General features: G+C 41.3%; 1 protein-coding gene across 2 annotated transcripts in view; it reads right to left on the minus strand.

Moving 5' to 3' along the window:
* Positions 1–24,052, minus strand: part of FLT1 (fms related receptor tyrosine kinase 1) — a 370,086-nt gene that overhangs the window by 201,857 nt on the left and 144,177 nt on the right. For both annotated transcript variants that reach the window (XM_078657127.1, XM_078657126.1), the window contains exons 12-13: positions 20,819–20,927; positions 4,762–5,070 (exon numbers count right to left, since the gene is read on the minus strand). In XM_078657127.1, the coding sequence (XP_078513253.1) occupies positions 4,762–5,070; positions 20,819–20,927 (418 nt within the window). The remainder of the gene's footprint in view (positions 1–4,761; positions 5,071–20,818; positions 20,928–24,052) is intronic.

Genomic DNA, 24,052 nt, shown 5'->3' on the forward strand with positions numbered 1-24,052 from the left:
TGTCACTGGACTCCAGCACGAGCAGCCACAATAACTGAGCCTTTTTTTACTCTAGGCTCTAGAGGTCATACTCTTGTTTGTTACCGTACAATGATTTCCTCCTAGTTCCGATAATCACGAATGGCTTTGAAGCCCAGGTCATCATGCTATATGTACATACGTGTAAACACAGCATCAATGGGACAAGTCATCTTGAATTCTCCCGCAATAATAGTCCAGAATGTGTAACATGACTCACGAACCCTGGAAGTCACTCACAGTGCTGAGAGTACCTTGGTCGGCTCTTGTGCAAAGGCAGCATTGGATAAACTAGGAGGCAATTGATGCACCTGCCGGCCTCAAAGACAGCCCCTCCAAGATGACCTTACAAAGCTCAACTTGAGTCCCCACAGTGAACCAGGTCTCTCAGTGGGGAAGCCCAGTGCTATGGTTGTGTCATTTTCTCTGGGTTAATGTCCTATGTGGGTCACAAAAAGACCCTCTAGCTGTAATGCGTCCAAAGGTGTGTTAACTTCACACAATCTGCAGTTCTGTAGTTATTGAACACCACTCTGAAGTGTTCTCATTTTACACAAGTACGAATGAGATGTACCTACCAAAATAAATATGTCTATGTCTGACCCACAGCAATGACCTTTTCTACACTGCAAGTCTCCACAGTTGGTTTTATATCAAATATTGAATACATATTTTATCGACCTGCAATAATATTATGCCCAGAATAATGACAATCAATTTATCTTCAGGGTAAGTACATGGAAGTGTAGACTTACTGTTCCTAATTCCTTATCTACTGAGAGAATATTTGCAAGGTAATAGTTAAGAATAGTAAATCTACAATTACCTTGACAATATGTTTTTCTTTTACAGAGTTTTATATAGCTGAAACCTGTCCCGAAGGTATCGGGTATCAGAGCGCTTAACACGAGCACCAGTTGCGTTTACATGAGGGCACGTTCATTTTTGTTAGGAACAGGGAGATTAAGTGATTTGCCAGGATCACAGGATGTTGGCGTCCTTGCCGAGACTCGAAACCAGTTCGTCAAATTTGAGGTTGACCACGGTAGCAGTTAGGTCAACTCCTCTCCCCTGGTTGTTGATATTATGAACATAATATTATTGCAGGTCAATAAAATAAAAAACAGATAATGTAGAACACCTGGTCAGTCTTATTACAAAGGAGGAATCAGGTTAAAACATGGATGAAGACCTTTAGACTTTACCTCATTAAACAGCCCAGTACCGGCTTCACGCCTTTGTTGCCTTGCTTGCCATGTGCGATCTAATGAACACAGCCTTTTTTTACTTTCACAACATCAGTGTTGTAGCTTTGAAGTAAGAAATGTGCTAAGTCACTAATAACTCATCCTGCAGAGAGACATAGAGTTCTCAATGGACATGGGTGGAACCTACTTAGGCCAAGTCAATTCTGAGGGAAATATCAAGGAGGACATATGTTGATTCAATTATGGTCCTAGGTGAGTGATGCAGAGTTATTGGCATGTTGTAATCCCCCACTGAGTTTTGTAATGACATTTCTGTGATTCCGAAATAGACGAAATTGTATTATCTAGCTTTTTATATTGAGCGTATTAACCCTACTTTGACTGAATGAAGGGGGGACGTCCTTGGAATATTGAGGTAGGAATCTCGATGGCACCACATATTGCGGACACAATACTGAAGTGAAAATTATCAAAAGGTAAGTAGGTATAGATCTTCTACACCTAAACCACATCTATGCACCTTGATGATATATATCGACATAGTACATACATGTGGAGTTAAGAATAGTGAGTATATACTTCCTCTATATCAGTCGTCTTCAAAAAATTGTTATGCTGCGCTCCCCCAGTGACAAAAGAGAAAACATCTGGCCCCCCCTCCCAAACTTTTTACAATTATTCTATTGTATTGGCAATGTATAAATAGGTCTAGATGTATTTAAACAGTGCAGTTAAGTTCAATTGCCTTTTTATAAACGGAATCAATTGCATGATTGCCAAACATACTATTCTGGTCTAAACTATAAAAGTATTCACAGTGTGATTATCAGAAAGGGGGGCGGGGGGAGATTCGGAGCCCCTCCCCTTTTGAAACCTTCCTCCACCCAGGATATAGATGACAAAAGATATTAGTGATGGCCATTTACAGAGCAGCTTATTGTAATCCATTTTTTCAGCTGAAAACAAAACACTGTTATCAGCATAATACTTCTTTTGGGCAAAGCCTTGTGCCCTCCTACCCCCCCCTCCTATCCCCCGATCACTTGAAGGCCCCCTAGGGGGGGGGCTCCCTGCTCTATATGCACTTACCTTTCGATATTTTGCCCCTCGATAGTCCTTCTATGATATTAGTGTATCACAAAATTCCTATCCTTGATATTCTATAGACCAATCAAAGCAGGTTACATCAGCTTTTCTTTTAAGGGCACAGCAACCAGTTGCAAACACCAGAGCAAAGGGAAAACACAACATCTTGGTGGACTTTTCTGTCCTTTCCTACAGAATTCCCATTAATTAGGTATATTGTTACTGGATTAATTCCATCTATTATTTATTTATTTATTTATTGGAAAGTTTTGTATAGCGCGAACAAGACCCGTGGGTATCAGAGCGCTTAACATATAGAAATGCGTATGCGACAGACAATATATATCACTCAGTTATATGGGCATCGGAACGAATTACATATGAGGCGTGGACAGAGACATATATATCAGACAGTTCTACAGACAACAAATATGAGGTAGATGATCGGAGGTAGGTAATAAATATAGACAGTGTTGGATATACTTCAATCATGAGAAGATGTGTAAGCAACTATGAGGTAGATGATAGGAGGTAGATGATAAATAAATATCTGCCATCAATACTGTGTTAGTCGGACTGCCATATACTCTCTGCCATCATTAAGGGTGAACCTGATAGAACACATTTTTGCCCACATTTTTTTTGGCTTCCAAATTTCTAATACATCCGGGGAGACCTGAACAACTAGACGCTTTTGAAGGGTCCACTGATTTACTCACACATAATAAGGGAAATACAGGCTGAAAATGCTGCATCTGTGAGAAAGTGATATTTGCACCATAATCATACATCCAAAGAATGCACACAGCATTAGCACTCCCAATGAGACCTCACAGGAAGAGTATTTAAACAGCAGAAAACTGCACATTATATGTATTACGCCAGAATATTGCATGCATCAGGGAAAATATTAAAATTGACAAAACCTGCAACCATGACACAGAATATGTCCATGTAAGAGTGGACCTGGCAAAAGGAAGAGACTAATGACCATCCCAGACCTGGATACCCGGGACTGGAATCTTGGATCCCTGCAATTGACTCTGATTGGCAGGACATGGAAACCGACATTTGTAAGATTGTCTCATTTCAACAGAAGGGGAAATTGATGCACTAGTCACAATAGTGGATTTTACCACTTCACCAAAGCATTATTCACTGCTGTGCCACCCAGGGGTGGGCTTTCCCCTCTTAAGCACCTGATAACTGGCATATTACCCCAATGTGTATCTCACTGACTTGGTGCACCAAATGTGTTCCAATGATTGGCACCTCCTTTTGAGACTGGCTGAGAGGGGGCACTAACAGTAATGATTTTCAAATAATTGGCTACCCATATCAATCCATGCTTTGAATGTGAGTCTATTGGCAGCAATTGAAATAAAAGGAACCCTTTGGTTCTCCTGGCAGGGAACATTCCATCTGAAATCATGCTTTCTTTGTTGTTTGTCCTTAGCTGGAGCAGTGCATGGGGTGATTTTTTGAGTAGCACATTGCTTATTTCTTTATGTACTAGTATATGTTTCGGTTCTATGTCTCATTTGTCATTTCTGAATAGGGTCACCATTTATTGTGAAGCAGCTGGGACTGGAACAAGGACTTATAAACCAACTTCCAAATAGAATTGCAGAGGGCCTTAAAAGAGTAGAAGTAAAAAAAGAGAAGGGTTCCAACATACAGAAAGGGAGCGTTGTAGAAAAGGAAGGAGGACATTTTAAATAATTAGATCCTACCTGTTCTGAAACTACTGCTCACCAGTACTACCTCCTACAAGCAAAGGGACCACAAAAAGCATACATAGGTAAAACAAGCATATGAGCCCAAATATCACTTTCCCACATGCAACACCGCTTCATGTCAATATAGATCTGTCGCCCTGGGTGACAAATAGGAGGTGGCTACTTTTACCGTAACTGGGAAAACAAAATATCTTCTTGAGCCACACAAGACAGTAGCCTTTCCCTCATCAAAAGAGTTGAAAAACTGACCACCTCCAAAGGGAAGCCAGCAGCTTGAAATGTAGAAGCCGCAATGATATGCCTTTGGCGGCTATGCACAGTGCTGCTTCCACAAACGCTGGTCTTGAAATGAGCAGGTTGCTCACCATACATTCCATAAGTTTGAAGGGTGCCGACGCCAAAAAAGAGAACACTGCAGAAAATTCGATCCATGTGGTGCACCAAGCGTTCCCACCCATCCGTTCCAGGTGGTGCAGCATGCTTTCCCACCCATTCCCTTTCATTTCAACACTTCACATTATTTCTCCAGCACTCGATCTCTGGACGGGCACCTCGCAGAGCCTCAACGCAACAAATCACCACCGTTTGAGACAGCTGTTACTTTCAACGAGTCCTTTAATGGTTTACAATGCTCTGTGTGGTACAGTTATTTCTGGTGCCTTTAAATTTTGAGGTCCATGTCAATGCTTCCTTTTTTCTCCTGTGCTCACCTCTAATGGTAATGTCCTTCCTTTGACGCACTTCTTCCCTGGTACGTATGTTCTTTGCTCGGCAAATATAGGTGCCCGAATCTTCCTGAGAAGCATTCCTTATGAGGAAAGTCCGAGTGGTAGAGTACTCCCCAGTGTGGGAATTCCTTTGCTCCCTGACCACGCGAGTTACTGTTTTGTTTTGTATTGTCCTCAGCTTATGCCACGAAACGTCTGTATATAGGTATTTGTTCACTGTGCAGGACACTGTTATGTTATCCCCCTCAGAAGGTGCTTTATCCAATGTGATGTGAAATCCTTGTGGAACATCTGTTAAAAAAAAGGAAACTATTAAAATATATATATATTTTTTAATTGAGCATTCAATTTGACTGCACTTTGCAAAGACTCTATGACAATGTTTGCACTTTAGAACAGGTGGCACAAACCCAATAAGCTTTCTCGGATGCATCAATGTGTATAAAAGTCCTTTCGCTTATATCTTTTAATTTACAAGAGTGTGGTGTAGTCTACAAAACTGAAGAGGATTGTGAAGGGAAGTGGAGGCAGCTAATCCCACTGAAACCAGATAAGGAAGATATAACTTATACTAAATTGGGTGACCAAAAGTAAACTAGAAATATCCAGTAAGAATTAAAGACTGATGGCTTGATTTAGATTTTCAAATATTCAGGAAATTCACTCAATTCTGGATAGAGACTAGAATCCAATAACAGATTTTGCTAAATGATTGTGATATTATAATGTTGGATTTTGATTCAGTGGATTCTTCTTCGTATTTAGAGTTTCTTCCAGAATGTGGATGATTGTTCAGTTCCCTCCAAACTCTAGATCAGGCCCTTGCTGTGGTTTGAATTTCAACTAATTTGTGTTGACAGTGATTACTTAAACACTAACCAAGTTATAGACAATGACTCCCACGCCTTATTTCTTATTCCCTACACCCATCTCCTTCACATGCTTTAATGTCTAAAACTCGGTCTACATATTGCACATTTCGAACCCAAGGATCGCAGTCTAACCCAGTATAACCTCAAGTGTCTCCCTGCCCCTCAGTTAATCTTTGTGATTGGCGAAGGTTTTGAAAGTGGCCTATAAGGTAGAAAGTCTGCACACACATGTTTATACTGGTAATTTTCAGGAAACAAATTTCCCGACCTGTGAATTATGAATGGGAAACTCCAAGGCTTGCCTCTTAAATGTTACATACTGGGCAGGACGTTCTGCTAGCACTTATTTCTTGCAAACTAATTGGCACATGAGTAAATGGTGTTATTCAAAGGTTGACGTATATCTTTTTCAGATACAATCATGGGAATATCCCAAACAAAATTACAAAAGTAAAGAACAGTGTAGTACTTCTAGAAAGGAAGATATTGATTGTGAATGATATGATCCACTCATGGAGGTGAGCTGAAGTATTTTAACCCCAAACAGGACCAGATCGAGGATTATCTATACCGAGAAGAAGCCAAATGAGGGCATAAGCAGTACAAGGTGAAGATATTGAAAATTGTAAATGATCTGGGAATATCAGATCAAATATTGTGCATGTCTACATATGGCCCATTACCCAATTTCTTTGACCTCGAGACCCATTTCTGTACTGTCTAGTATCTTTGGGGCCAAGCAGATCTATAGGGTCCTCGGTTCGGATGGGAAAAATGCCCCTATCCCCGATTACATTGTAACATTTTTTCTGTACTGTCTAGTATCTTTGGGGCCAAGCAGATCTATAGGGTCCTCGGTTCGGATGGGAAAAATGCTCCTATCCCTGATTACATTGTAACATTTTTGCATGCTTATCCTTGGCTCATGCATGTTTGTTTGCTGTACTTGTGCTGCTCCCACAAATCATGCTGAGGATGCCAAATTCATTTTCAAGTTCCTTTATATGTACAGAACGTTTTAAAATTGTCAATTTTGCTGTTTTTATTTGACTATAGTTTATTAATCCATGAATATTATTTAATTTTCTAAACAGTTGCAGACCCCCTGAGTAGGCGTTGTGAACCCGCAGAGGTCTTTAACACCTTAGCCGCAGTAGGATTTACCGCGGCGCGCTGAGTTTTTTAAAACCAGCGTTACATGATGAGCTGAGCTCGCCATGAGCGTGGAAGGGGTTAAGAAACAAATGCCCTACACGGTTCAACCCCTGACAGAAGAGCAATGTGACATGTGAATTGCAGTTCATCACATGAAAACAATAGAACTTTTAAGTACACTTCTGACAACACAATTGTGTAGTAGTGCTTCTTCCTTCCTCCTTCCCGGGACACACAGAAGAGGAGGGAATATGCCCCACAAATACTGAAAAATGATAATTACCAGCCTGGTCTGTCTCAGTGGTTTAACCCTTCGTAGCCCATCCTCCAACCCTACTTGATTTATCTTCCCTGTCGCATCCTTCTGGCCTTCCGCATTTCCCTCCGATTATTTCCTCTCATTTCCTTTTTTTCCATTCCATGCTTGGCATTTTTGCCACTGTTCTCTTTCCTGTCCGGGTGCGATATTTGATTGTTTGGCTTCAGGATAAGCTTTTTCAGTGACATCAAAGACCACAGATCTCCTCCTGGCTGGCTCATATTGTGATTAAATACTGGGCTCGGGAGGATTCATTATTTAACAAACATGGATTTAAATTAGGACAGGTACAGTGTAATATTTAAGTAGCAGGATGTCTCTTGTAATAATATTAATATTGCCATTGCTCATGTACATCAGGCGATGCCGCAAATAAAGACTGCATTGGGAAATCACGAGTACAGAATTCAAGATCTGCATTATCCATCATGCAATGGGGGGCATTACAGAATGCAGAGTCGCTATTGCTGAGCCTTCAAGGCATAACTTACAAAATATTATATGCTGATCTATCTGAGTGCACTGAAGCCGCACCACATTGTACTATGATTCAGTTGTTTACACCCTGTTCAATTATAGCATAACTATTGAGTGATTTAGAGATTACTAATTTATAATGTTATTTTGTATATATAACATGATGGCCCAGGAGAGGTCACCCCCAATTTCTATCAGTGGTGTCAGTTTTGGATCTTTTCCCGAACACTGTAAATGAAACACCTTTGATGCACCCTTTTGTGATCCATGGGGAAAACATTAGCAGGATTTAAATGAACATTTTGGCCCAGACTCACAAAAACTGAGCTGCACGTTTGTGAGGGGCAGAATGTGCATCCAAATACTGCTGGCAGGTTTTCTTTGACCACAGGTCCCAATTCCCTCATAGGGACTGTGACAAGAGAGAGACTGATGAGCAACCACAGGGTGAGTGTACATACTGCACTCATGTTTCTAGAGGGGGCCCTCCACAGCGAAACAAAGCTGCGGGCACATGTCGCAGCTCTTTTAAGAACTGGCAGGGAAAGGTGGCTGGCCTGCTAATGTCAGCAGGCTCTCACCCTCATATTCACAACACCCAAAGGAGCTTAATTGACAGGTGCAGGGCATAAAAGCCCCATGCCTGTCAATACTATAGCCTCATTACCAACTGCTGAGGGCTAAACCAGTTGTTAAAGGCCCTGAACCCAAGTTATAGGGTAGAATGTTCTGAAAGAAAAAGGGAGAAACAGAAAGACAAACATATGAATGTTAGAACCGAAGGTTTTAACCTGCCGGTATAAGCCAAGAGTCACTTTGCTGTAGCTCTCAACATTCCAACGCCCTGAAATAAACTTGCAATCTACTGTGGAGGGCTATACTGGTTGTTAACAGCCCTGAACCCGAGCTTTCAGCGTGAGCCATACGAAAGGGCCAATAATGTGCGAGAGGACCTTTAACAATTGGTATAGCCTCAGGATGAAGTGCTATCAGGCAATTAGAACATTCCACCCACTGAGGATAGAATGTTCTAAATTAAAAAGGGAGCAAAAAGAAAGACAAACATTGAAACGCTGGAGCAGAAAGCTTATATCAGCCATTATAAGCCCAGATACACTCCATTGTCTTCAATGGACAACATTCCAAGGTTCTAATTAGATTTACATTTGCACCTCTACGTTAGGGGTGGGGATGTAAATCAATATTTTATTTCAAGCAAAACTTTTATTGAGTTTTGAGGTCAAAATGAGAAACCATAGCGAGCAAGTACCATGGGGGTCATTGTTATCTCATTTTGTACAACTGTGTGCCTATAAAATCATGCATAATATCGCAACATATTGCAATATCAACACATTTTAACCATATGACTGTACAGAGAGAGGAGGAGCGGGCTTAGAATAGGCACAATCCTGGCTAAGGGGTGGGCTTTTGGTCCATCACTGCCTTAGTAGCCTTAGAGAGTAAGCAGCCACTCCTGCACTCCACACAGACACAAACAAAGATACCTGCCACCATTTTATGTTTTTCTTCACTGTGTGACCTTGGGACGTGGCCCCATATTGTGTGCAACACAGTGGCACTTTCTTAATGGGCAGGTGTACACTGCCCCTCTATTACAGGGACACAATGAAATATGTACCTGTTACACCCATTGCACACCTCATGACCAGAATGTGTTTGCAGATGCAAGATGCGTGCATGCAAGTTAAAAGTTGCATGGCATTTTGGGCATGCGCTATTGTGTCTGTTAATTCGTGCGCACGCGCAATTTCGTTTGCTAATTCGCGAGCATGCAAAATACATCCTTTCCCGGGCTGCTATAGCACAGATTGAGGTTGGTAAATCTCGCCCTTTGTTTTCGTGTCTTTTAAAGTTCACGCCCTTCTCCTTGGGACGTTGAGCACAAACTGTCGCAGTCTCACACGTCCAACTCCACAGCGCGCCTGGAACGAGGCAGAATGAGTTGTATTTACTTAAGTGATTTGAGACTTCCTGTGGAAATAGCTCCCGAGTTTCCTGATGGAAGATTCTGTTTATCTTTGCCAAGCACCACCAGGAATCTCAAAATAAAATGCGTTTAGTGACATTGGGAAACCAGGAAGATAAGGCGGCCCTGTTCCTGTTTCACCCTTGGTAATTGCAAACACACCCACGGTCACGCTGCGTGCCAGCGAAACGTGGAAAAAATATCCGAGGTCGGGGAGGTTACTTCAGTTTGGTATGCTGCAAACCCAGACAAAGATGACACCTTCTACACAGTCTGGCTGTAGAACAGGCCAAAGTCAAGATATCAATTTATACCCGTAGGACATAAGTAATTGTTAAAGGCACTGTCCCCAGAAGGCCTTGATAAGAATATTATTCTTTTCCTGCGTTTCCTCTCCGAGGCTTCCTCTTTTGTTGTGTATGTGTTTTGTTTTATTGCTGACATGTTTCCCACCTCTGCTGCACTGTCACAACGCTACCAAAACATGACAGTATAGTGAAGGTGCGCCTTAAAAATGTGCACGGAAGCTTGCATTGTAAAGTTGAGATTTGTAGGTGCATATTTATAAACAAATGTCAGTGTGCAGTGCTGCGCCAAATTTGGCAGCGCCGTGCTCTGACATTTTTTAAATGCAGGGATGCGCCATATTCACAAGAATACGGTGCAGCCCTGTTTATCCCCTAGCGCCGGAGCAAAAAAAGCTGCTTAGTGCCAGCACAGGCACCCTGCTGTCATGTTGCAAGGGTGCCTGTGCTGCTAGAGTGATTGTTTATGTGCAGATAAACAATAATGGCGATTTGCTCTTGCAGCACACATATAAAGAGCAAAAAACAAGGAGAAATTAATAAGTTCTCCTTGTATTGCCATGCTAAGACAAGGCCTTCAATGGCATACGTTTTTACGGCGCTACCTCAGCCTTGTAAATCTGGGGCATCATCAAAAAGCAATGGGTGTTGGGGTGGAACGCCCACTGCAACACCCATTGTATGCCCCTTTGCCGCAGAGGACTGCGGCAGAAAGGGGCATATTTACACGATGGCGTCAAGCCACGTTAATTGGCTTAACACTAACTTGTAAATATGGGAAATGGCGCTACGCCACCAGAGCGTCAAAATAAGTGATGTGAATGACGAATGGGGCTAGTAAATATGCCCTGTTGTCTTGTTGTTGACATTATTCATGGCCCTTAAAAGCAAACAATAACTAACCCACCTGTCTCCACCGAGCAAACCGGGTTAAGAGTTGAGACTGTAATCACATTAGTCACTAGATGTCTCCATTCCCTCACCTCAGAGCACAACAATCCATTCCCAGATACCCCTAGAGGGAAGGTAGTAAAGCACAGATCAGTGGCAGGCTTACTACCATTTTATCCAAGAATATTATTGTGGGGGCAATAGGCTTGACTTTTGTATAGCACATTCACATAGACCATATCACATACAGCCACCCACACACAATAAATGGATCCTCGTACTCAAAGCGCAAAATGCCTACCAAACTTTTAATGCATACACAGAACACTTCACACAAATAGGCACCTATGCATGTATATTAAGAGACATAAAGGTACATATGAACACACATGCACCGATGTACACAAAACCACTGCAACAAGAGGTGTGCACATGCACGCTAGCAGCCAACTCACACAAAGGCACCCATGCACACGCTGACAAAAATAATAGGCTCACACATATAGATCTAGACAATACCCACAAGTGAATAAGTGGCGTTTAGACAAAATATCAAATTAAAAATATTGTGATGCATAAATAGTGCTTTGGGACACTTATTACTAATATCATTACCTTGGTACTGGGGGAATTGTAGCTGTGGGTGTTATTTATACCAAAGATGAGGCATTTCAAATTAATAAAGCCTTATTTGCATTATGGCTGGCAATGCTGCACTGAAGTGAATATTACTAGCTTACGATGATTTTTATTTACCCAAGAAACGCTTATTTTTAAAAATGGTTGAAAACCCCTGTTATTATAGATAGTTCTAAAAGATACATGTGGCGGTGTAAATATATATATATATATATATTTTTAAAGGTTGAATATTTTTAAATTGTTTAATTAATTTTTATTATTAAAAAAAATATTAACATTTTAGTATTTACTTGAATTATGTGTACATTTTTTATAAGAAAAGCACAATTATGTGCATGTAATTCATTCATTTTGACATTAAAAAACCCCATATATTTTAATGTGATTTTTAGGATCATAGGGCCCCATTAGGATTGCAGACGGACCGCCATCGCTGGCCCGGCGATGGCGATCTGCCCGCGGATGGCCCCCCTATCATCCCGCCATATTACTAGGATGAGGGACTCCGCGGCGGACGGGAAGACCGTCCGCTGCTTTACCGCTGGTCGGATATGCGACCGGGCGGAAAAGGGCCTGAATATGGTAGTGGTGCCTTGCAGGCACACCGCCAGCCTATTATGATTTGGCATATTTCATGCCTTTCCATGGCGGAGACTCCGCCATGGAAAGGCATGCGGAATTTGCTACAGTGGGGCCGTTGCGGCCCCCCAGGGGGGTGGGGGGATGCACTTGTGGGGTACCTATGGTACCCCCCAACATTGGCATGGACACGGTGGCAGGCATCGGACGGTACCTGTCACGTTGTGCATGCCAATGCACAACGGCCATTCACAGCATTGTGGCGGGCGGCACCGTTAGGTTGGCAGACAGATATGAGTCCGCCCATCATCCTAATCGGGCCCATAATTCTTTATTAGGAAATGTTTTAATTATTTTTTTATGTTTAGAAAATTTTAATTTTTATGTAATAATTTACAAATAATAACATTTATATTTCAAATTTATATCTATATTTTTCTAAAAATTTTACCACATTAAATACGTGTATGTATTTAGTATAGAAATTAATAAGAATTACATTTTTTATGAATTATTTTGTGTAGAAAATAAGTAAACATTACTTTATAAATATAATTTTTTATGTAATGTAGTTTTTAATATACTTACTTTTTAGGTAGTGTATGTTAATATTTTGTAGTAAAATAAATATATGTTTAAAAATTTGAAATAATGTTGAGTTGTATAATTAATTTGTACTTTTTTAAACAATACTTTTTTATTTTACTTAGAGAAAGAACTATTCAAATTATTATGAATTAGCTAATTATACAGATAATTCAGATATTTATGTGTGTAATCAAAAAAAAATATATATATATATATATATACCATAATTAATACATGGTATTTTAAATATATTATGAAAAAATAATGTCTGTAACCTTTTAATTTGTTTACTTATTATTAATGTCTGATTTTAATTTATCAAGGTTTGTTAATTGGTTAGTAAACACATTGAATATTGTGTACAATGTATGTAATGTTATCAATTAAATATAAATATTTATTTAGATTATTTGTACTGTTAATTATATTACAAAGATTTATAAGGTAAGAATGGGTTACAAGTTATGTCATTTCTTTATTGTAAAAAACCAGAGTGGGGATAGTAAATATAACTCCTTTAGTGTCCAACACCTTCCTTAAAATGGTGTAGATTGGGTGTGAATATAACACCTTTAGTGTCTAACACATTCCCCAAAATGATTTAGATTGGAGTGGGAATAGTAAATGTAACCCATTTATTTTCCAACACCTTCCCCAAAATCGTTTAGATTAGAGATGGAATCAAAAATTTAACCTCTTTAGTGTCCAATACCTCCCCCAAAATATTTTACATTGGAGTGGGAATAGTATATGTAACTCTTCTGTTGAACACCTTTTCCAAAATGGTTTAGATTGGAGTGGGAATAGTAAATGAAAACCCTTTAGTGTCGAACACCTTACCCAAAATTGTTTGGAATGAAATGGGAATAGTAAGTGAAGCTCCTTTTCTGTTCAACACCTTTCCCGAAATGGTTTAGATTGGCGGGGAATAGTATATGTAATCCCTGTTATTATTATTAAATATCTTTATTCAATTTCATTTTAAACTCATAAAAGCACATCAATTTGCATACATTTGTCAGTACATCCTAATAAAGTAGTGGGGGAGGGTGGAGAAAGGAAATTCCACATCAGAGGGTCGATTCCGATTCGGGAAACTATTCAGTACGACGGTTCGAATTCGTAGCTGTTTCCGTCCGAATCGTACAAATCCATTTGCATCGCGTAGTACGATCCGTATGAAAAAAAATCCGTCAGAATCGTTGCGAACCGTACGAAAAGCAAGGGAAAATCCTTACAATACGGACCCTGAAAGTGAACCGAACGAATCGTAAACATGCCGTACGACCCGACAAGTACGATTCAGTCGGGGACCGAGAACGCGATTCGTACGGATAACGTCGTATGAGCAATTCGTACGGAGAGCCACACATTCACATACGCACCGTACCCCTGCAATCATGAGGGTACGCACCGTACCCCCGATGCCCCGTACATCTACGCGCCATACCTCCATGCACCGTACCCCTACGCACCGTACCCCGATGCACCGTATCCCTACGCACAGTACCCCAATGCACCGTACACCTACGCACTGTACCCCTGCAATCATGGGGTGTACTCGCATACCCGGGGGGTCCGTTTCACACGCGGTTCGGGTCGAAATCTGCTTTTACGGACGTTTTAAACTCCCGTAGAAAAAGAGTCGTACGGAGTGCTGTCGTAACGAATCGTACTTGCTGGGTCGGAAAAAGCTGCTTCGATCCGTACGGACGTTCCGAATGTGATTTGTACGTATTCATAAGTCGTATGGTCTTTCGTGTGATTCGTACGGAGATCTGCTTTGGGTTCAGATCGTACTTCATCGTACGTACGGGGACGTTGAAGGTGTACGATTCGTACGGGAAAAATGCTCCATACGGTTATTCGTAGAGGATTTTACCGAATCGGAATCAACCCCCAATTGTTCGATACATTTTGCCTAGCACCATCCCCTCTTCCATCATTCCTAATAACATCCCCACTAACAATCCTTGTATGGGAAACTGTAGGCTTAGCAATAGCATTCAGTTTACTATTGTACTTGCATTTTGGGATTACTAAAGTGTCTAGTGCCTATACTTTTAAAACATCTTTGAGAAAAGCCATGATAAAATTACGGTATATACAATAAAATCACACTTAATATTTTGGTCGTGATTGAAATGTACATTAAAATCATAACTATCCTTCTATCACAAATATAATAAAATATCATTTCATCATAAAAAACAATAGCAGTATATTAAGTTCAAATACAAGTGTCACATACTAGGCCATACCACATGTTTCCAACCAAGGATGCATTATAACCATTCTGTTTGAATAAGGGCGTGTAGCGGAAATCCATTATTTCTTTTTTCAATGTCATTCGGTCCGTTGAGCGTTGGTCATCCTCCCACAAATATAAATCTTCCCATAACTAATATACTCACTGCCCTACCCCTGCTTGTTGGGTATTCTTTACTACTTTACTTCATATCATCCATGCATGGAGTAGATATCTAGAAAACCCAAACACTAACCCCTATTTTATATTTTTAGGCTTTTTTGAATTCTTTTTCCTATTTTTGGTGAATTTTATTTTTGAGTAGATTCGGATGAAGATCTACATCTACAGAACAGTAAGTTTTATTTAAGTTATTATTTTTTTGGGGTGAGGGAAATGTTATATCTTATTATGTGTGTGTATTTTATGTGATTAGTAGTTGTTATATTACATTGCATATGTTGTATTTATTTGATTCCATTTTATTTTATTTGTAATTTTGAAGTTTGTGTTTGGTGACTTTTTCGTTTATCAACTAATTAATATACAAAATAATTTTATGAATCAGTCTTGGGGCCTGATTCCGATAGTGGCGTCAGACCACAGGCAGGCTGTCAGTGGTGGTCTGACTGCTGACAGCCCTTTGATACTGGCTGTCAGATCCACAGCTGTCAGACGCAAGACTGCCAGGATGGTAGGTCCTGAAGGGGTGGCGGTCGGAGTTGCATCCCAGAATGGTGACAGTGCCGAGGCTGACACTGCTGTCGGGATTACAATATCTCTTTCCGACAGCCTTTTCATGGAGGGAGCCCAAGCATGAAAAGGTTGTCAGAAAGTGATATGTGGGGCCCCAAACAGGGCCCCCTACCATTTCATCGAGGCTTAACCGCCATGAAAAGGTAGGCGGAAAGGGACTTTGGGGGCCCATATATGGGCCCCCTTCCCCTCTGGCCCTCAGCTGTGGGTTTTGGGGGCAACTATGGTGCCTGCAACACATAGTGCAGGGATATGTGAAGTGTCCCCTTTTTGTACTGCGGCGTGTGCTGTGGTGTGTCCCCCCCCACAAAAAACAACTCCTAGACTGTAGCCTGGGTAGGAAATTACATTCTCTTGGTTGAGGAGAGTACTGTTACAAAAATGATATTAATTGAGTCTGTGGGCCTGGTTATGAGTGGCTCATTATATAAAATCCCTCAAGCTTCATTAAATTATGGCATTCTAAAATCTGATTGTTATTCACAATAGTTCATAATAGGTGTTATTTTTCGCACCCAATAAATAACGTACATCATGGTATAATTATTAATCAGGGGTGATAAATAACACCTAGCTCGAAATCAGGCCTGGGTGTTTCTAAGGCACACAGCTCATGTAACTGTATATGGGATTCATTAAAACATTTAAGGTGAGAGAGGGCGGGAGGAAGGATGGGAGGGCCATCATTTCTCACTCAAGACCTCACCTCTCATGAGTCATGGCTCCACCCCACCCTCAACAATGGTAATAAATAGCATATTACACTCAGACTGAGGTTGCTTGGTCCAAAGGGGATGATGAATGACAAGCCTGAGATCCATATGTTATAGATTGCACACTGGACAGCAGTTGATGACTTAAAACCTAACCCTAGTAAAATTAAAATAATAATAATTTGCCTTCATTGTATCTTTGAGCTAAACACTTCTGGCCCCGTCTACTGTCCAATGTTTTAGGGCAGTTTAGATCAAGGGATAAAACTGGACCAAGATCTCATTCATGTTATGCACAGCAACCTTTGTCCAGAGACACAAGCTTCACCTCTAGCGACCAGGTCACTAAATGGTGTTTAGCTGGGTCTTTCCAGCACACATTGTCTATGCTGTAGATGGTACCATCGGCAGCTGTTCCAAGTCTGCTGACTCATTCTTATTACTCTTTTGGTTCAGCTGCCTTTAATGCATTGCATGTGACCTCTATTGCTCAGAAAGTCCAATTCAAGATCCAATATGCTTAACATTTTGCACCTAATGCACATGTTTCATCATCTTATGTCAGCGATGCACTAGGAGGCACCTGAGAAATGAAGAATCAGGAAGGCCAGTGCAAGTGTTGGTCACTTCTTATCATGGTGTAAAGCTCTGCTTATCTCTTCCTACGCCAAACCAATGTGCTGGTCATCACATGGCATTCAGAAAGTCCTTAAATTGTGCATTCAATTTAGCTTTTCCATATGCTTCTATAATATTCATTGCTGCAGCTAGCACCAATACACCATTACTTCATGAACAACTACCTTGTCAAGTTTCATAAGACATACTATAGCATAAAATAACACACCTACAAACAAGTGCGTGAGATCTTTGCAAAATACTTTGTAATCATCAAGAGTCTCGGAACCCTGGAAAGCTAGCGTTGAAATATCATTGGCACCTTTACAAGTGCCGGATCTAGGCTCCAAACGTCATTGGCACAGCTGCTTTGAACATATTTCAAGCCAGTTAGCTGCTTCTGTTTGGATGACTTTAGGGATGGACTATCCTACTGAAATAATACAATCACGCTCATACTCAGACAGGCCAATGGTCACGAAGCAAGTCTGACATCGTGACACTGTTTCCTGCAGATGGCCATGTTGCCGTAGATGATTGAGGGTGTCCTCCAAACAGACCTGCCAAGAAATCAACGTGTGCATAGGTCATTCACATTATGACCCGGAGTGACAAATTTCCCCTGTAATGTTCAAATGATTTTTTTTATCGGGTAAGTGGTGCACGCCTGCTTTAAAACTGTATTTGTTTAAGTTGATAACTCCAAATGATTCTGCCAGTAGGCCAAGGATGATGAGTTCACTGGTCTGCACGCTTCTTATTTAAAATATCACCTCCTTTAGTAACCATGGTTACTAAAGACCACACTTATCAAAGCAAGGTGCCCTTTGACAAGGAAAAGGAGGACCGACTTGTTTCAGCTGGAAATAAAACCAAATTACTTCTGAAAAGAAAAATCTGCATAAACAGAACTAATGATAAATAGGCACTCATGGCTGCAGCTTAATGGGGGTGGCGGGGTCGGGTGGTCGCTGCCTCTCAGTTCCCGACGCAGGAAGCTCCCAGTCTCCACTAACCAATCACGACACTGCCGTTACCATGACAGCAGCATCGTGATTGGTCTGAGCACTGTGGTTCGGCACTCAGAGAGGGACTATAAAAACTCCTAAAAACCTGGATCTTCGCTGCCCCAGATCACACTGTGCTATCTCTCCCATGTGCTCACCTCAGATTTCCATGTTTCCGCTAGCGCCAAGATGCTCTTTGGAGTGAACATTGCGCTTTATAAATGCGTACTTTCATTCATTCATTCATTCACTGGAAAGCTGTGCATGTTCTCCACCCAGGCTGTGTATTACAGTCGGTGGAGAATATGCAAAGTGCTCATGACTGTTTTGCTGGCTCAAGACGGGCTGGTCAAACCATCATGCACACTTAAGAGAGTGCCCACCACTTCTGTGACAGCAGCCCCACCCCAGCTGCGCCGAGATGGAAAAGTAAAATGATAATAACTGCATGATTATCATTTTATTTTTCCTTTTTGAACTGCTCACAGAGCAGTGGGGCGGCGCTCCTCTGCCTTAGCGGAGAAGCCGCCCCGTAAGTAGGGAAGAGAAGAAATTAAGAAAGAGCAGAAACTGATAAGGAAAGTAGAGATGCAAAGGAGGAATAGCATGAACTGATGTGAGGAAAGGAAAAGGAAGATAAATAATAAAGAGGCAGAAAAGGGAAGAAGGTGGGTGTAAGTAGCACTAACAATGAGGAGGCGAACAAGAAAAAAAGGAAGAGCACGAACTGAAGAAAAGAGTGTCAGGGAAATGACGAAAAGGAAGGTGAACACATTATTAATTACAAGCAAGTAAAGAAAAGCAGTGTGAGTAGAAAATGATGAGGCAAGAAGGATTGAAAAAGGAAAAAATGTAGGAGAGCAAAAACTGATGAAGAGACAAGAAAGAGAAAAACAGGAGGAGCACAGAAACCTATGGAAAGAGAAGAAAATGAGAACGAGAGGGGACTGATCAAAAAGTGAGGTAAGACAAGAAAAGATGGTTTGGCAAAAACAGGATGGTAGATGCACAATGGAAAGGATGAGGGAAAGTATGAACTAATGAGGAGAAGGGGAAGTTAAGAGAAAAAAGAAAGCATTGCAGAAACTGATAAGGTGAAGAGATGAGGGTAGAGGGAGCAGGAGAAGTGAGGAAGGAGAGAAGAAAGAGGAGATGTGAAAGAGGCGTAAAGGGCGTAGGACTTAATGAGAAGTGGAAGTTAAGTGAGAAAAAGAGGAAGAAAATAAGTGATGAGAAAACGAGGTAAATAAAATAAAAGGAGAGTGACCGGGAACTGCTGGAAAAGGGTGGAAAATAAAATAAGCACTGACAAAAACAATCAGTCTCGCTTTGCCAATGCTTTGTGGTCACCTCTGTGGGCTCTGCCAATGGCGGATACTTTTAAAATTCACCAGCATTGGCAAAGCAATCAGTGTTGAACAGCCATCTTGGCAGCCTATTTGTCATTCTTTCAAGATTGCCAACACGTTGCATGATGCAATGTAGTGTGATGCAGTGCTACAGCCACCGTTAAAGTAAAGCTATCTTGAAAGTACATAAAATTGTATTTTCTATACTTTCAAGAAGGCCTCTATGTTGCGTTGTGTAAACTGATGTGAAGCAATGCGTCTCCCATCTTTAAAATATAGCACATTATTTTCTAAACTTTTAAGATCGCGGTCTTATTATGTCATGTATTATCAATGAACGTCGTGGCCATCTTGAAAGCATAAAATCATTATTTTTTATAATTACAAGATGGCTGTCGCATTGTATAGAGCCACTTTGTGTCATGGTTGCTGCTACTGTCATTGCCAACGCATTTTAAAAACATCCGGAATCGGCAATGTGGCCAGCATGGAGTAGGAGAGGGGCAGTGAGAGAGTCGGTTAGAGATGGCTGGGAGGTGGAGAGAAAGCCTGGGTAGTGGAGAGAGAGATGAAGGAGGGGAGATAGATGAGGAAGCGTAGAGAGAGTGAGTGCACTTCAAGGGCTGACACAAAGCCCACTCTTTCTAGCATTGTCTGCACTGCTGCCTGTGAGACTGCAAAAAGGAAGGGAGGGGGGTCCTGGTTTGTTCAGATATCAGAAGAAATGTTTGGCCATGTGTACTAAAGCTGTAATCTTTATTTACTTTAGGAGGTTAACTACTATGAGTGGTAGGTATAATGTACAGATATAGATTGGTCACAACCAACACAGTGATGATAAAAATCAATGAAAAAGTCGCACCAGAAATAAGTATGATGACAGTTTACTTGAAAATACAGTATGGATCCAGTAGAGGAGACAAGAATTTGACAGCCCTGTATCAATTAGAAATCCCATAAATAGAATTAGCTGATAAGAACTACCCTACTTTCAAGTTTGTGACAGAATATTGCTTAGATAGAGATGCACGCATGTACTGCACAAAACCCAGCACTATCTGGGACACAACAGGTCATGTGGGTAGGGTGAATGCACACTGTTCTCCCCTAATATTCAAATTTGCAGTTATTACCACGCCACCAATTGTTTCCCCTGGTGAATTTTGCATATTAAGCCTACTGAAATGTTCTAGATCAAAACATGTAGTACTTTCAAACACATGCAGATTGTGGGATAGAAAGCATTAAAATAAGCATCCAATTCTCAATTTCCATGAGGAAAACCCTATGATATACACATTCTACCAGGTGAGGTTAATCCCTCCCCCACATTCGGCCCACTTATGATCAGGGACATAGAAATAACCACTGAGAGTAGCATTCCGAGTGAAGGATTCCATAGGCACAAATGGTAACCTTAGTATGTCACTTGTGTGATGCAACATTTAGAACAAGCCAGAATATTCAAATCTGTACATAATCCTGACATGTGTCTCTGATACATGTGTCTAATGAAGACTTGCCCCTTACCTGTCACATAAAAGTTAATACTCCGACGGTCCTTTCCTACTTTGTTGGTTGCCACGCAGCTGTAGACCCCAGAAGATTTGGATTCAGCCACAACCAGAGTACTAGCAGTCTGAGAAGGAAATCATGAAGTTAGCATTTAACCAAGTAGCTGATTTCTCACACAATTATTTTGAAATGACCTCTTTAAAAATAGAGGTAAGTTTGTATATTTTTGTTCATACTTTGAAACCTATTGATTTCAAGGACCTCAGACCTGCATCGAAAACATCCAGTAATTAAATGCTTAAGAGTCTTTGCTCTAGCAAGTCCTCTGCGGAGATACTCCCTTCCCTATCACTGGAAGGTAACTCACATTGATTTGGTACCTGGTTGGTACCCAGGGAATCCAATACTAGAAATCCTACAAAACTGCTATGTGACTCCCTGAGGCCCATGTGCAACACCTTCCCTCATCCTTTCGTGCTTTGAGAGTTCCCAGTCTAATAAATGCAGAGATGCGCCATATTTACTACAATACAGCACACCCCTGTGTTTTCCCTAATGCTGGTGCTAAAATTAGCTGCTTAGCGCCAACTCAGGCACCCTTGCACCACAGTGAATGATTGCAGGGAATGATTGTTTACATGCAGGAAGGTGTCCCTTCCTGCACATAAAAAATCCATAATGGCTATTTGTTACTTCTATATGCATTCTGCAGCACAAATAGAAGTAGCAAATCATCAATATTTGATGATTGTTTATATGCAGCAAGGGACACCTTCCTGCACTCATTATTTGGATTTTTGTTCTTTCTATGTGTGCTGCACAATGCAGCTCACATAGAAAAGCAATAATGGGGAGACATAAAAGCATTTCTCCTGGTGTGCCATTCAAACGCCTGGTCTTGCATGGCGTTAGTTTTTGGTGCTTTACAGCTCCTTGCAAATATGGGGCAGCCTCAAAAAGCAATGGGTGTTGTGGTGGAACGCCCACAGCAACACCCATTGCACGCCCCTTAGATACAGAGGACTGTAGTGGAAAGGGGCATACTTATAAGGTGTCATTAAGTCACGCTAAGTGGTTTAGCCCTACCTTGTATATTGAAAATGGCACTACGCCTCTGGGTTGTCAAAAAAAGTGACGTTTCTGTGGCAATAGGGGCTTGTAAATATCCCCCCCCCCGATGACAATCTGCATCCTTTTTTCTTTTACGAATGCTTTGAGTTGTTGATTGTTTTGCTGGTTGTATGGCTTAACCTTTGGGCAGCAGTTCAGGCATTATACTTATATTATTTGGGATTCTTTCTATATGCTGTGAATCACAGTGTGCATCCTACATTTAGATTATCCCACTCAACTTACTCTGGCAGAAACCAAAATGGATGAACATAGATGGGGAAAGGGGGAGTGTGGAATTCGTTTGGAACCCACGCTGCTCACGACACACGTATCTACCACACACTGCTTTAAACGGGAAAAATTAAAGATGAGATTGTGTGAAACGTACAGATCATAACCACAAATGGCCTATGGAAAAGTACAGCAAATAAGGACTAAGAGCACTGGATAGCCCAACAGTTTGACAAGGGGCTCAAATAATCTTTCCCTACTCAGTTATAAATTGTAGTGACTTAGAACCACTAGTCTCTTGCATTTCTAGCAGCAGTACATCCATGGCACTCATTAGCAGTTCACCTAAGAGTTCAACCCACTTATCTCTCACTCAGAAAACTCTTTAAAACTCATCCCCTCAACCTCTTCTTAAATGAATGTTAGAGTTTCCGATGGTGGGGCATTCTTTATGACTTTGAATATCTCATTGCGGCTCTCTATTGTTATCTGCTTCTGTGATCTATGTACACATCAATAACACTGCCTTGATGTAGTTGTGCTCTATTAAACCAATAAATAAAAAAATTGGCAAGATGCACTCTTTTTTCACCGTATCCATCACTGGCCTCACGTCTGCATCCTGCATTCAGGACAGTCTTTTTATAAAGATTCCATTGAGCTAGAGGGGTCTTTTGACAAAAGTAATGGCCTTAATGCCCCACCTTCACCAAAAATCCTATTAATTTCCTGCACATTCATCTAGAATAAATAAGTTCACTTTGGGGAATGAAGTCAATTGTACTTTGCAAGAGCAATACAAATAATCATGTGACGTGCATGGCATGCCTTGAGGAAACCCCCTTCCTGTTGCCACTGCTTGAAAGTGGGTGGTGTTCGCCATAATATTTCCCATCTTCAAAGTCATGTTAGATCATGAGAGGTGCTCTGCGGCAGACACAAAAAGTACTATTTTTTGTTTAACTCAAAAACGGCACATAAAAGGCGTCAGAATGTGGGAACGGAACCATAAAAACTGGAAGTCCACAATCAGTTTCTAAGAATCAAGGTGGTGTTACACAATATTGCTCAGGCCCTGTGATGCGCCTTCAGAGAATTTAGCAAGGAAATGTTGCTCAGACACCATGGGTTTGTAGGGCCACATTGAGTAGGTAAAAATAGACCAAGCTTCCTGTGCACTGGGACTACACAAAGTCAAGGGCGCTTAACCACTGACAGTTCACTGAGGGTCACGCTGCCTGAGTACAATTATAGCAACATGGAGGGCAGCATTGGAAAGTTCCTCACTTAAATACTTGGAAATTCCGTAAGTTATTGACATCTCGTTTCTCCTCGTTTGCTTCTCAAACCCTTCACTCACACCACACCCATAGAATGATGATCACATGAAGGCCACAGAGAATGTATTTTGCGTAGTAGCCAGGTTTGAATGGACCTGCGCCTGTTTTTTGTAGCACACACGGGCTGCCAGTATCACCCTGCCCTTTTAATAAGCAGCTATCATTTTGGCAATCGAGGTGTCTAGCCAATTTGTGGTAGGAAAGGCTAACCTGATCTCCATGCCCAAGGCAGGTTGTAACCGCAAGCCACAACAACAGGACAGTCACCTACAATAAGGGCTGAATTGGCCATATTCCAGCTCTGGCATCACCCTGGTAGCCTGGAGGCTCCAGCGCTGTTTTTAGAGTGGGACTGGCTGCTTTAACTAAACCATAAGAGCGGCGAGGGCCCTATTCTAGATACAGCCCTACAGAGACAGGCTGATTTGATCGTTTTTGCCAGTGCTGGTATTCTAGGAATGCCCACTTTATCTTTGCCGCTGGCTACTACCAGTTGTGAGCAAGTGATCATTTACTACTGTGCAATGATTGGAGTTTTCATTAAGCAGTCATTCATAGAATCCCT

This window comes from Lissotriton helveticus, chromosome 8, assembly GCF_964261635.1.
Source record: "Lissotriton helveticus chromosome 8, aLisHel1.1, whole genome shotgun sequence".
Taxonomy (NCBI): Eukaryota; Metazoa; Chordata; class Amphibia; order Caudata; family Salamandridae; genus Lissotriton; species Lissotriton helveticus.